Below are 13,798 nucleotides of genomic sequence, written 5' to 3' on the forward strand. Positions count from 1 at the left end.
CTGCTCCAAGTCTCACTGTGCTGGTTTTGAACCCATTTCCATCTGGTAGTAGTGAACTTGCAAATCAGGTTCTGAAGTAGAATAGTATATATATTTGTTTATTTCAAATGTATCTAGCGTTTTTTATTCTTTCCTCATCCAAGTATTCACAACTCTTCCTACTTTGTTAGTCACGTTAGTAATCTCCCAATCCACGACGTTCCAAAGAAACAACACACAACACACTAAGCATCCCCCAGTCCCCTCACCTCCGAACAAGCCCTTAGCGTGAGTTAAAATCCTGTTTGGATGTATACATATTTACAAGCCCCAAACGTACTAGGCTGCATTTGATCCACCTATCAAGCATAGTTCACCACGGTAAGTCAGCCACTATTTGGTCCATTTGATCCACCTATCAAGCATAATCACATCCTTAAAGTGCAATCACATGTTCCGACTAGAAGCGTTGTTCAGACTTCAGACAGACAGTATATAGCGATCACATGTGCTCGTTACGCCTATTAAATGAATCCGGATGCACCTCAGCACAGCACATTGGTTGGTACGAGAAAGTCAATGATACGGAGTATAGTACCAGTAGCATAATGATAGTAGAACAATTAAACAAGAGAAGGGAATTCTCGGTGAATAATTCAAGGAACCTTTATATGATTAGAATGAATATTGTTCCATCTTGGAGCGACGGCAATTTATACAGTTTACACTATCACACAAGTAGTTCTTAATTTTTCTATAATTCAGACAATTTGCATCTCCTCATGAAAGCCATGAGAGATAGAGAGAGAATAAACAACAGATTTACTACATAAAAGTAAAAGGAACGAACCGTGAAAAGAAAAATGGAACATTGTACAAGAGCATCTCAAAGCCTACGGGTTTAGATTATCCAGTGCCTCCAGAAGAATAGGCCTGAACCTCTTGCAGTCCAGCTTCACATTCTGTTTGTCCATGAAAGTCTGCCTGATGAAATCAAATCCGCGCTGGTGGAATGAGATAGGATTCTTGAAAATCTCGTGGTCTCTAGGGTACTGATCTGTCAAGCTGCTCTCGTCGACGCCGATGCTGTATTGCTTGTACCTCAGACCCATCAGCTCTGCAGGGTTGCCGAAATCGGTGCGTGATATCCAGTCCAGGCCACCCCATGGCACTATCTGAATAAGCGTCGCATGCTGTGGCAGGAACACACAGTTTGTGAGCCCAGCACCATGGACACCCATCATCACGTCGACGGAGTTAACCAGCCGCGCAAACCGGGAGATATCGGAGCTCACATTGGCCTCGTCAATCACCACCTCAAAGCCAAGCTCCTCCGCCATGGAAATGATCTCATCCAGGTTGAGAAACATTCTTGTACGGTGCCTCTTGATGATGAGCAACCTTGGCTTGATCTTGGGGTACTCACCGAGCACGGTCACACTGTCCCTGCCCAGCGAGTAAGCTCCACGCATGAATCTGTTGAAATCAGCCATCGAATAGTTGTGCGGTGCCTTGGTTGAGTCGATTGTGAACTCCATATAGGCATGCAGCCCGACAATGGCATGCTTGAAGCAGTGCACTTGGTCATCCTTGCTGAAATCAATCACAGGATACTTGGATAACTTCTGGAGAACTGTCTGGTACTTGATCGTCCACCAAAGTGCCATGTCTGTTATAAGGAACTGAACTTCTCCATTGAACTCGCTTGCGGTCGTGAAAAGAGGGACGAGCACATCAGTGAAATCATGGAACAGGTTCCCCGTGTAACCGGTCAGTGAGAAGATCACAGCAGGCACATCGTGGTATTTGGTGCATTCAGGCGCCACTTTGCTCGATTTCACGGTTACCTCAGTGATATGGCTGAGGCAGAATTCATCCCCTTTCCGAGGGTACGGCTTAATCTTCCACACCTCATCCCTCTGCGAACCTTCAGGCTCCATGAACAAGACCGAAGTGGCAGTTGGATGAATTCTAACGTCACCACGCATCTCGCAGACATTTGCTCTGAAATTAGAGAAATCACACAAGGGCTTGCTACCCTGCTGGACATTATTCATACCTGTAAAGAAATGGAACGTTGTGCGTCAGGAACATGTATTTTCATTTTGGTCAAACAAAAACATGTATTTTCTTCATTAAAAGGTGGGAACAGCGGAGAAAGAAACAGTGACAGGATGCATCAATAAAAATGCAACGCAGTGCTGGAACGGTGGATGCCAGCAACAATCATCATCGGAACGATAGCATATAAGTATACGGTACGGGACGATATCATCCCTTGCCCTGGGGCCTAAAATTCCAGATAACTTAAATTCTGAAGAGGTGTTGAAGCATATCTTCATTGAATGCTTAGTGCCGACTAGTACTACTAGTAGTGTCTAGATCAAAAACTTAAAATGGATACGCCAACCGCCAATATCGCATATCCTAAGACTAGGACAAATTAAGACAGTTGTCGTGTACCAGCGAATGTGTGGAGTACAGTGATAGTATACCTTCTTGCTTGGCATTTTCAGTGTCCTCAGCAGCATCATGAATTGTGTAATTGGAAACTGTTGGGAGGGTGACTTTATGCTTCTGCTCCGCGTGTTCGCCCTCCTCGTCATTCCCTTTACTCTCCCCGTCTCCTCCACCGCCTACAGTACAGATCGATCAGCGCAATCATTGACAGAAAGGCTCAGTTACCCATCCCAGCTCTGAGTTTCAGATCACGGATCCACGAGCTCTCTACCGAATGTATGAAAATTCTGGAAAAATTCATAGCTCGTGGACAAAGAAATTATGGGGGTTAACTGCGACGGTTCACCTAACGTCTCCTGGTGAGATTTATGGCCGTTGCCGTCCTTGTTGTGGGTCGGCTCCATCATTCCGCTGGTCGGGTCCGGCTCGCTCAGCACTCTCCCCTCTTCCTCCTCGCTGCCTCCTCCTGTCCCTGTGGAGATCAGACGAGGCCGTACCACACGTGCAATCAGGAGACCAAGCAAAAGATAAGGTAGGCTAGGCAGTAACAAGAGCAAGAACGAACGAACACCGTTCGTATCCGTCAGGTAAAATTGTGACGGAGAAAAAAAAAGGAAATTAATTAACTGACCTTTTGGTTTCGCATCAGCTTCGTCGTCGACCACTTTGGGGTCACCACCTGAAGAAGGGAAAGAAACAGGACAGGATGAAGTCAGATGCTCCCCGCAATTCGCCGTGCGAGAAGGCGTAAAGATCGGCTAGAGGATGAGAGGGGAGGAGCTTACGGAGAGCGTCGGTGGAGGTTTTCCGGGACTCGCCGGAGGGCTCGTTGACCTTCTGCTGGATCAGGATGGACGTCGGCGCCTGTTCCACCGGAAGCTTGCCGTTCACTGTGCACATGAAAAGAAACCAAAAAAGAGGGCGAATTTAGCTTTGCCGTTCACTGCGCTGCGCATGTAAGAGTAGAGATTCCAAAATTGGCCTTGTCAACTTACAGCTGAAGAGGATGGCGTCGGGCTTGGAAACGAAGACGAAGGTGAGGGAGACGAGGAAGAAGCCGACGACGATGACCAGCAGCCGGAACCGCCGCGACTCCTGCCGGACGCCCCGGACCAGCTTCGGCCGCTCGCCCGCCTTCATCCCGCCCGCCGTCCTCGGCCGGGAGCCAAGAAACAGGCGCGGAAGAAGAAAAGAGAGAAAGCAAAGATGCGGACGCAGTCAGACTTGCCCCCGGTTGACCAGAACGAGGAGGGCCAAGGAAAACAGAGTTGGTGGGGAAACTGCTGGGTGGCGCGCTGGCTACTTGTAGTGAACCGCTGGCGAATGGCTGGCTTTCTTGCTTGGCTCTCTCGTCTTCTATTCTAAAGGCTCCGTTCACAATTCATACATGTGCTGATGTGCATTCAGCCCCAGCATACCACGTCACAGCATTCTACTACTCCCGTAAGGCCCCATGTTCAATGCACCACGCTGGACTGTGGCGTCACTGCTCGAGCCACGCGTTGGGCGAGCTGTGTCCCCCGCGGCGTGGTCCCCCGAACGAGCAGCAATGGCGATGGAGGGACAGAGAAGCGACGGCGAGGTGCGGCCACCAGATCCAGATAACCGCAGCGGCAGTGGAAGGAGAGAGGCCGACCTCCTCACCCTCCGCCGCACGGAGCTCGTCGGCCTTCAGCGCTCGAAGCTCGCCGCCACCAATCTCGTCGCTCGAAGAGGAGGGTGAAGCGGTGGTGGATGGGGAGGAGGGGGAGAGGCGGCGCCGGATGTGGAGGCCGGCGGTGGAAGAGGGAGGCGCAACGGATGGGGCGGCCTTCCGTCTTCCGCCGTTGAGAGATCGCGGTGGTGCTGAAGGATGAGGGGCGGCGATGCTAGATGAGGAGGGGGCGTCGGCGGCGATGGATGAGGAGAGAGGATCGCGCTTTTTTCACCGAGAAACGGTATACGGTTCGGTGGGGAAGTGATAAGGTGGGGACGCGGACAGGGAGAGGGAGGGGTTGAGCCAAGAAATTGTAAATGTGGGTAGTTGACAGATGGGTTCATATGGTTTAATGGTGTATATGTACTTCTTTTTGGTATTATGGGTTCCAAAATACAAAACTCCAATCGGTTCGATAATAAAAAATATCATAAGCGCTGACACTTAAATTACCGAGGGCTGAAATATAAAATGCAGTAAGGCTATGTTCGTTGGAGAGGGGTTAGGAACCCATCTCCAATACACAGAAAACGGAGCGGTCCATTATAATGTGATTAATTAAGTATTAGCTATTTTTTAAAAAAATAGATTAATTTGTTTTTTAAGCAACTTTCATATAGAAATTTTTTTTTATAAAAAACATACCGTTTAGCAGTTTGAAAAACATGCGCGCGGAATACAAGGGAGAGGAGTTGGAAACCCTGAGCAAAGAACACAGCCTAAGAGCTGGTCTCCATTGTAGGTGGTGTAGTTTATATATTGTCTTATCCTATGTGGCAGCAGGTTGAGACCACTAGTACTAATGGTCTCCATTTAACATGCCCTAACCAAGTGAAGTTCGGGGAGCCAAAGTTGGCCACGGGTACCTCGTCAGATTTGTCAGGGTGTGTGGGGGGATGGGGGCGAAATAGGAACCGGGGGAAAGAGGGGGATAGGAGCGACGCCGTCATGGGGCTTGTCGCCGGCACCGCCGCCGTTCGCCGCTCTTCCCCGATGCCGCCGCCGCCCCCGGCTCTGCAGGCCACCGCCGAGGGAAGAGGGGAGAGAGGCGCAGCACCGGAGAGGAGAGATGCCACCGACGGAGAGAGAGGTGGCGCCGCCACGGCTGCCCGTTGCCCTCTGGCTCCGCTAGACTCTCGACGCTTGAGATGGCCGCCGCGCTTTTGCTCGTCCTCGCTTGATCGACCGCGGTCAGAGAGGAGAGGGAAAGGCAAGGGCGGAGGGTTAGCGGAGAGGCCGCTGCCAAAGATGAGAGAAGCCGACGTGGCGAGAGGAGAGGAGCGGCCTCGACCGTGGAGGGGTGGATCTGGCCGCCCCTTTCCAGCGTTGCCGACACCGCCGCTGCTTCGGGGGAGGGTGGATCTGGCCGCCCCGCCGCCGCCGTCGCCCCAGTGCCGCCTTGCAGCCCTCGCCCGCTGTTTCTGTGCGATGGGGAAAGGAGGAAGCTGTGCGATGGGAAAAAGGGAAAGGATAGAGAAAGGGAAATAAAACGTAAAAAAAAATCATACTACTGGAACCCACTATAGGTAACTTTGTGTTGTGAAGTACCCCTTCGTCAAAAAAACAATCCTAGATTCGTAGTTAGGATTGGTCTTTTTTTAAGGAGGGAGTAATATCTGGCTAATGCGATTCTTCATCTAGCTAAGATGCAAAGTTCGCCAAAATCATTGGACACACAGCTACTGCCCTAATCCCTCTCTTTCCTTTCTGCATCCATCCCTGCCTCGTCGGAAGGAAGAGGTCGCTGCCTGTGCTTGTGGGCCCGGGCAACGTCAGATTCATACTTTGTTTTCAACATTTCGTTTGTGTTTTGGTGGAAAGGGTCGATTTTCTGTTGTGCTGAAAAGGTCATCGGAAATGGGACGGAAAAATGACTGACAAAACAAAGCTGAGATGTGCTTCAGTAGAACAGTTACAATACGTATTATATAGCCAGCTGCCAGCCCCCGTACCTAGGGTTGAAAACGATGATATCGTTTTTACTATATTTGCGAAAACGGTGTCAAGGATTCTTTTTATAGTATTTACTAAAAAGTTCTCATATTGCAATGGAGAAAAATATTTGTTAAGAATCATGATGCCTTAACGCATCTATCTATCCTATAATTCACCTACTGATGTTTACATCCTTCATACCCCCTCTGTCCCAGCTAGGATTAGATTTTTTTTGGGACGAAGGGTGTCCAGTTCATAGCTAGGATTGGATTTTTTTTGGGACGAAGGGGTATGAAGGATGTAAATCCAAGTTCATAGCTAGAATTGGATTTTTTTTTTTGGGACGGAGTAGTACTTCATTTATCAAATTCAACGGTCCAGAATTATCCAATCCAATGGCTCATATCATCCCACGTACCCCTCAACCTCCGCAAGCAGAAACCACCACACATCAGCCGAAAATATACCTGGCCAAATGGGCCATGCCAAGCCGGGCCGGCCCGAGCACGGCAGTACTGTAGCCGGCCCAGGCCCGTGCCAGCATGGCCCGTTATCCCGTGCCGTGTTTGGGCCGACGCCTCAACCCGTGGGCCGGCACGGCACGGCACATTTACTATAGTGTGCCGGCACGGCATGGCCCAGGCATGGCACGGCCCACCGGCCCATTTATTTTTCCTATGATTTTCTAATTTTTTCCATATATTTCTCATATTTTTTATTTTTTTCCACATTTTATCCTATTTGTACCATATATTTTATGATATATTTCCTAAATTTTCCTCACATTTATCCTATATTTATAATGTTTTCCTTTATATTATATTTTTTCTGCCTTTTTTCTTTTTTTCCCCTCAAATTTCAATTTTTATGGGCCACATGTACTAGTGGGTCGGCTACCAGCCCACGGTCCGCTACAGTAGCCGTGCCGGCCCGGCACGGACCAGCACCTCATTGGGCCGTGCTTGGGCCGAGGCCTTGGCATGTGGGCCGGCACGGCACGGCCCCCTACAGGAGCCGTGCCTAACGGGCCGTGCCCTAGTGGGCCGTGCCGTCAGTGTGTCGTGCCGTGCTGGGCCGGGCTGCCCGTTTGGCCTTCTATAGCTGAAAATCACGCCGCTCGCCCAGATCGCGCTGCCTCCCCTCGCCCAACCTCCTCGCTCCATCCCTCTCACGCCAACTGCAGCGCAGCCGCCGGCGCCGTCGATTCGATTCCGACACCCTCTCTCCCCTGACGTCATCACCGCCGCGGATCTCTTCCCCTCTCTCCCTCTGATGCCGCTGTTGTCCCCTCCTCCTCCTCCTCATCCGCCACGCCCGATTCTACGCTGTACGAGCCGACCCTATGCAGTGGCAAGACGATCCCAGCTGCGGCTATCCTACCCGCGACGATGAGGCAACTATCCTCCTCGCGCAAAGACGACCCGGGCGGTGGAGATCCTCCACGTGACGAGGCTACCCCGGCGGCGATGTGACCTGGCTCGTGCTATCCACTTCTCTGTTGGCTGCTCTGCTTGGTGCTGTTCATTCTTCACAAGTCAATCAAAAGAAAGGGTAAGATCAGATTACTTGCACTTTAAGATACTTGTATAAGGATTTCTACTACGGCTACATAATTTCTCAACAAGTAATTTGTGATTACATCTAATGAGTGATACATGATTCAGTTTCTTGCACCCTTGATTTTTATTCTTGTCATCTCGAATTCTCCATCGATTATTCGATCTGCATGCAGTTATATATGTGCATCAATATGTACATCAACATATGCCAGGACCGATGCATATATGCGACTGACTAGCTATCCATGGCCTGCAGAGATGTGTTTGCCTCGCACACAAGCATCCCAATGCAAATTAAGCCAGCTTATCATTTTGATGGCTTTTAATTTGACACCTTCTGAAAATTAATTCTCATTAGCTAGCTATAGGATAGATATAGTAGGTCGACACAAAACGATGGAGTATAGTATAACAACAGAATGAATTCTATGATGTTACAAAACAGTGAAAGACTCAAAAGTATTGGGGCTGTCTCCTGAAGTAAACCATCCTATTTCAGTCCAAGAAATAGTTTCGATATCTTACAAATCGGAAATCGATCCAGTTTTTAGACATTTTCTTATTTTCTTTTCATGCCATATGAATAAAGTAATATATTTTTCTGTCCTGGGGGAATTCGATCTCTTTATCATTTGGCACTTATCTTCTTTCACATATATAAGTGATTTACTCCATCCAAATAGCTGTTTAGTTTGGATGAAAATACATGAATTCATGTTTTCCATGGTTGATTGATGTTAAATGTTCACTCTTCTAAGGGTGATTTTTCTACATGTGTACCGGACGATCGCTGATTGGTCCCTGCCATATCTAACTATGTATATTCATAAATCTGTACTATGTATTCCTATATTCATGTATATATATGCCTACGCTTTAATGATCACATAGTACTGTATGCAATAAAATTGCCTTATTTGAAGGGGAAAAATCTTTATATTTCTGTGCTGAAACGGAATTAGATAATGACACAGTTGTTTTTAATAAACATTGGGCTGTCTGATATTTAGAACATGTATTTATGCCTACGCTTTAATGATCACATAGTACTGTGTGCAATAAAATTGCTACATAATCAAATTGAAGGGGAAAAACCTTTATATTTCTGTGCTAAAATGGAATTAGATAAATAGCACAGTTTGTTTTTAATAAACATTGGGCTGTTTGATATTTAGAACACTGAAATGTACATTGTTATTGTCCCTCGAAAGAGTAGGTATATTTGGATCATTCATGCATTTATATATTCGGGACCAATATTGTTTTCTTAAGATCACATATAGATTTAGACTGTATACATGTGAAATGGTAGCGATTATTGAATAAAATTGTGTCTTGGCTCCAGTAATTGGATAAGAATAACATTGTAGGTAACTTGTCTAAGCAACCAATGGTCAAATAACTCATGAACCAACCTTTTATTTTTTCCAGAATCCTTCTTTGTGAATAAATATAACTGTCTCATTAAGAAACCCGCAAAAAGTCCTATTAAGAAGGTACAGCTATGCATTGTTTGAACTAAGAGTTCCCATGATTTGTTTTTTTTGTCTTTCCAGGTGCTTTCTCACTTACAATCTTTCATGGACCAGAACAGTAAAATGGACGAACCTTCATACAGATGACTTCAATTTAAGTATAATAGCATTAATCATGGAATTTCACATTGTTGCTTCCTTGATATTCCATATTTGCATTTGAAGTAGCAGGATGTGTTAGTCTTCTAATCAATAGAAGAGTGCTTGCGATATTTGGATATGGTGATGGGAGCATACCTTTGAAGCTGTTGATTGAGTTTCAGTTCACTAGTTATTTGACAAATTAGTGTATGAAATGCTTCTCCATAAGAATGATACACACATATTTGAAAGTATGAACACACATATTTTGATTGAACAAGAATGCTTAGTTAAATTCTGATTGATCAAGAGAAGCATACACTGCATTTGAAAGTATGAACACACATATTTTGCTTTATTGTGTTTGCAAGCCAACATGGAAATCATAGTTTCATAGTAACTGATGAGTGTAGTACTGACTTATAGGAAAATGCATTCTCTTTACATAAGCTTTTCCTGGTATGAGTTAATGCATCAGTTAATGATAATGCATACTGGATCACACTTCCTTTTTATCTCTATGGTGTCAGAGTCACCTCTTACAAATGTTCTTATATACTGCAGACTTACAGTTCATAATAGTATTATATATATATCCACTGTTTGTATGGTGCATAAATTCAGATTTTTATTAGCCTTCAGATTTTTTTACTCAGCTTCTCATGTAGATTAACTGTTGTATTCCATGTCCAGAAAAATTTACAAGGTCTGCTCCCCTTGCCCAACAACTATTTGCATAAATTTCCCTTGAAAAAAATAGGTTCTAGCCTTCTAGGCATAATTTATAGCAAATTGAAATAGATATTTCCTGCGTGTTGAACTTTTTAGTTGATGATTGAATAGTTTCTGGAAAAGGTAAAAACAAGGAGAAAAGGAAATCCCAATGCTGCTACTGGGGCAATATAAAAAAAAGCTATACTGCAATCTGCTTTGTGTAAAAGCTTTTTCAATCTTCAATCTAACTGTTATTGTGCATTATTATCAACCAAATGAAGAGAGGGTGCAACTTGGAGTTCCACGAGGTAGATATTTTACGTGGCGATCATGTGAACTAAGACCTAAGGTTCATGGGCTTTCATTGGAAAATTTGAGTCATTAATCTGATAAGATTTCATCCTAATTCTGCTCCAAGCTTAGTAAATTGGGTTTCACTTATTTATAATTTATCATTTAATTTTTAGCCTTTGATTAAATGTCTTGTACTGAATCACATAATTTTAATGCCTGTAAGTTTTGCAAGAATCTCTCCAACACCTTAAATGATGTTGTTTGAAAATCATATGATCTTCAAAGTCAACATTCCTAGAGTAACTTGGGAGAGTAGGATTGTGAACTATTAGCATACCATTCTTTTGAATCAATATTCCTACTTCTAGAGGCGAGAAAAGGAGAAAGCATGTCTATTGCACTTGTACATGTGAATGACCCTGTAAATTATGTTTGGTCTCCACTCCTGTTGTATATGTTGCTATTATCTTTTAGAGAACCTTTCTGAAAGCTCAAGTGAAGCTGATCATGCAATGAGTTTTATGTGTTAGTAAGTTTTGTGTGTAAACAATATGTTGTGAGGAACAAGTATACTTATTTTAGATAATGGATTTATATTAAACCCGGCCTCTACACCTTATTTTAGATATTGGTCAGCATCATTTTCATTTACACCGTAAAGTTGTTTTCATTCTCAGCAGGAATTTCATTTCTGTTTGTGACCGTTGCCTAATGAAACATTGCCTTTTCTGTTTGTCACTGTTGTCTTATGAAACATCATCGTAACGATAGTACGGGCATATTACTAGTTGATTATAGTATCTAGGTGTTAGGGATCGTGACTTCTTGTATATTGCTTTCAACTTGGTAAAACATATTCCCCGGTAAAGAAAACGAAGAGTATTAAGCATAATTTAATTCATCTCTATCAACCTATTTAAGCTGGATAGTTAAAAACATAATGAACACATATATATTGACTTGCTGATATTTCTAAAAGATTAGAAATTTTATACATACTTTAAAATATATTATGGTTTTTATTACTATTTATTTTGAACTAAAGAGTATTATATAGAATAATTTGTCTCCAATCTACAATGTTGTTGGATAGCATCAGGTTGTAGCTGTTACTCCCGCTCCCGCTCCCCGTGTGCGCCGTTGTCACGTCCGGAAATTCACAAGGAATTTCCAAACTAATTTGTGCATTCAAATCCTCGTCCAGGAATCAGTCGAGGTACACAAACTGACAATTTAATATAAAGATTCATCAAAATAACTAAGGCGATTAAATACTTACATAAGAGGCACTTAGTCCTCACCACGAAGAAAACTACAACGGAAAAGAAATCTAGCTAAGCTTCAACTCAACTCGCAGAGGCAGCTCAACGTACTGGGATCTAAGCTAAAGGTCTTCTCCTTCTGGATCTTTTTTTCTAACTGAGATTTGATGTTTATTGCAAGGTGAGTACATAGAATACTCTGCAAACCACACAGCAAATATGCAGGTGCACAAAGATACTAAAGGATAGCATAATATATTATTCATTTGCGAAACCAGCATTTGGCAAAGAGTTGAGAATTTGTAAAATAGTAGAGTAATTAATTAATCAGTATTAGTCCAACACTATACAACATACCCGTTACCCGTTGCATAGGCCCAGCCAAACATGAACAACTAACCTCGGTCATACAAATCAAACCTCCAAGCCAAGAATTAACCATTCCAAACCAGGAGTTAAACCAGAACCATCATTTATCACATTATTATTATTATTAATGAGTAATGTGAGACTAATTACGAAAAACATTGTTATACCCGCCCATAACCGCGGGCACGACTATTCGAATAGTTTTGCTCTGGCCAGAGATGTACCACTGTACCCACAAGACACAACCCCACAACATGTTATCATGCCCTCAGTACCACCAGGTACCTCGAAACGGGACTGTGACAGTACCCTTCGCATAACACAATTCACAGCAATGCACCGTTCCCGGATCAAAGTCACCCCCTTTTAACCAAAGGTATAGACTCCCCAGCGACCTCTGTGGGCTTATATCTGCCAGTTCACAGTCTGGTACCCCACAATGAACCACATTATACATAAGGTAAAGCCGTTGCCCATGCTGGCTTGTGGTTGTTGGTATTTCTTAACGACATTACTAGAAATATAATTTCCAGCAATGGCGCATAAATACTCCTAGTATATTATGGTTACAGAGTTCATCCGCAAGCGTACGGATATACCATTGTAGCATTTCACCCGAGATTATTCCAAGTGTATCGTATTTATTTAATCCCGTGGGAAGATCATAGTAGAGAGAATCGTACTAATAATTTATTTGTTACTTGTAATAATCATAGTCTAAGCTAATCATAGTCTAAGCAGGGGTTAAGATAAATCAGGGGTAGAGTGACACACAAGCAGGGAGCTACTCATTCTCATACTAAAATATCTAACCTAAGCGGAAAGAAAATAGAATATACATAGTATACATACATCCTAGTTACACGATTAACTAGCTAATACCCTCTTTCCGATGCCCTCCTGGTACTTCGAGAAGCCACCCCTGACTGCCGAGTTCCTTACGACAGCCCGTCATGACCATACAACCGGGGCTAAATACGGAGGAGTACCCTGTCACGCCTAGAAATTTAGCCCAAATTTCCAGACTATTTTTTGTATTAAATCCCTGTCCAGGAATCAGCCAGGGTACACAAAACGACAAGTGATAACCAGTTCCAAACGTAAATAAAGCATAAATACTTACAGAAGAGGCACTTAGTCCTCACACCGAAACGAAAGCAGCAGCAGCAGCGGAAAAAGGCGATCCTAGCGGGGCTTCAGCTCCACTCCATAGGCAAAACTCAACTGGGGTCTAAGCCTTGGTCCTCTAACTTCGTCTTCAGCTTAAAAGCACTACACTTCTAAAAAGGGGGAACAATAGCAAGGCTGAGTACAACCACCGTACTCAGTAAGCCACACCAACGATGCAGACGTGCAAGGGGATTCAAGAATGGCTTGTGGCTATTTGCGTAAAGGCGATTGTAAAACATTTTATTGAGCAAATCGGTAAAACTATTGGTTAATTAAGGTAGCATTAAATCTCCACCGATCAATGCTACACCACGTTGAACAGGCCCAACCAACCCACCTGAACTACAGTGCATTGGGTAGATTTATTAAGTGTGAGACTAATCACGGTGAATCTGGTCGATCGCCCATAACCGCGGGCACGGCTATTCGAATAGTTTTACTCTGGCCAGAGGTGCACAACTGAACCCACAAGACACAATCCATCGGCATGTCACCGTGCCTAGCCAGACACGTCACAATGTCGAGTGATTGTGACAAGATCCTTCATATTACCCCCTCTGATCAAGCACACCACACCTAAGGTTTCACCCCCACTCCCCACAGGCAGCGGGTAGTCCCTTCTCGTGCCTAGGCGAACCAGAAAGCCACATAGGCTGTTGTAGGGCCCATCTGAATTCCATCACGCTCACCCTTGCCTGGATGCGTCAGCCAGAGAAAAGCTATACTTCAAATCAGGCAGTTACC

At 44.5% G+C, this 13,798-nt stretch overlaps 1 protein-coding gene across 2 annotated transcripts; it reads right to left on the reverse strand.

The window, feature by feature from the left end:
* Nucleotides 1-620: 620 nt before the first annotated feature.
* Nucleotides 621-4,805, reverse strand: LOC127768706 (alpha-1,3-arabinosyltransferase XAT3). Of its 2 annotated transcripts, XM_052294335.1 has the most exons (6): nt 3,435-4,695; nt 3,225-3,329; nt 3,071-3,118; nt 2,786-2,911; nt 2,475-2,615; nt 621-2,038 (listed from the first exon to the last, which is right to left on the reverse strand). In XM_052294335.1, the coding sequence occupies exons 1-6, from the start codon at nt 3,577-3,579 to the stop codon at nt 873-875; spliced, it is 1,731 nt and encodes a 576-aa protein (XP_052150295.1). In that variant the 5' UTR covers nt 3,580-4,695; the 3' UTR covers nt 621-872. The 2 variants fall into 2 exon arrangements, with proteins under 2 accessions (XP_052150295.1, XP_052150294.1); XM_052294334.1 differs by having other exon boundaries at nt 2,786-3,118; nt 3,435-4,805.
* Between the last annotated feature and the right edge of the window lie 8,993 nt (nt 4,806-13,798).

The sequence above is a fragment of the Oryza glaberrima genome, chromosome 3 (genome assembly GCF_000147395.1).
Source record: "Oryza glaberrima chromosome 3, OglaRS2, whole genome shotgun sequence".
Classification (NCBI taxonomy): Eukaryota; Viridiplantae; Streptophyta; class Magnoliopsida; order Poales; family Poaceae; genus Oryza; species Oryza glaberrima.

Bases quoted from the DNA above. Each gene is read 5' to 3' on its own strand.
- LOC127768706 (XM_052294334.1), bottom strand. From the start codon at position 3,579: ATGAAGGCGGGCGAGCGGCCGAAGCTGGTCCGGGGCGTCCGGCAGGAG. The intron at 3,330-3,434 runs GTAAGTTGACAA...TCATGTGCACAG, and splicing joins CGACGCCATCCTCTTCAGCT to TGAACGGCAAGCTTCCGGTG. The intron at 2,616-2,785 runs GTGAACCGTCGC...TCTGTACTGTAG, and splicing joins ATCTCACCAGGAGACGTTAG to GCGGTGGAGGAGACGGGGAG.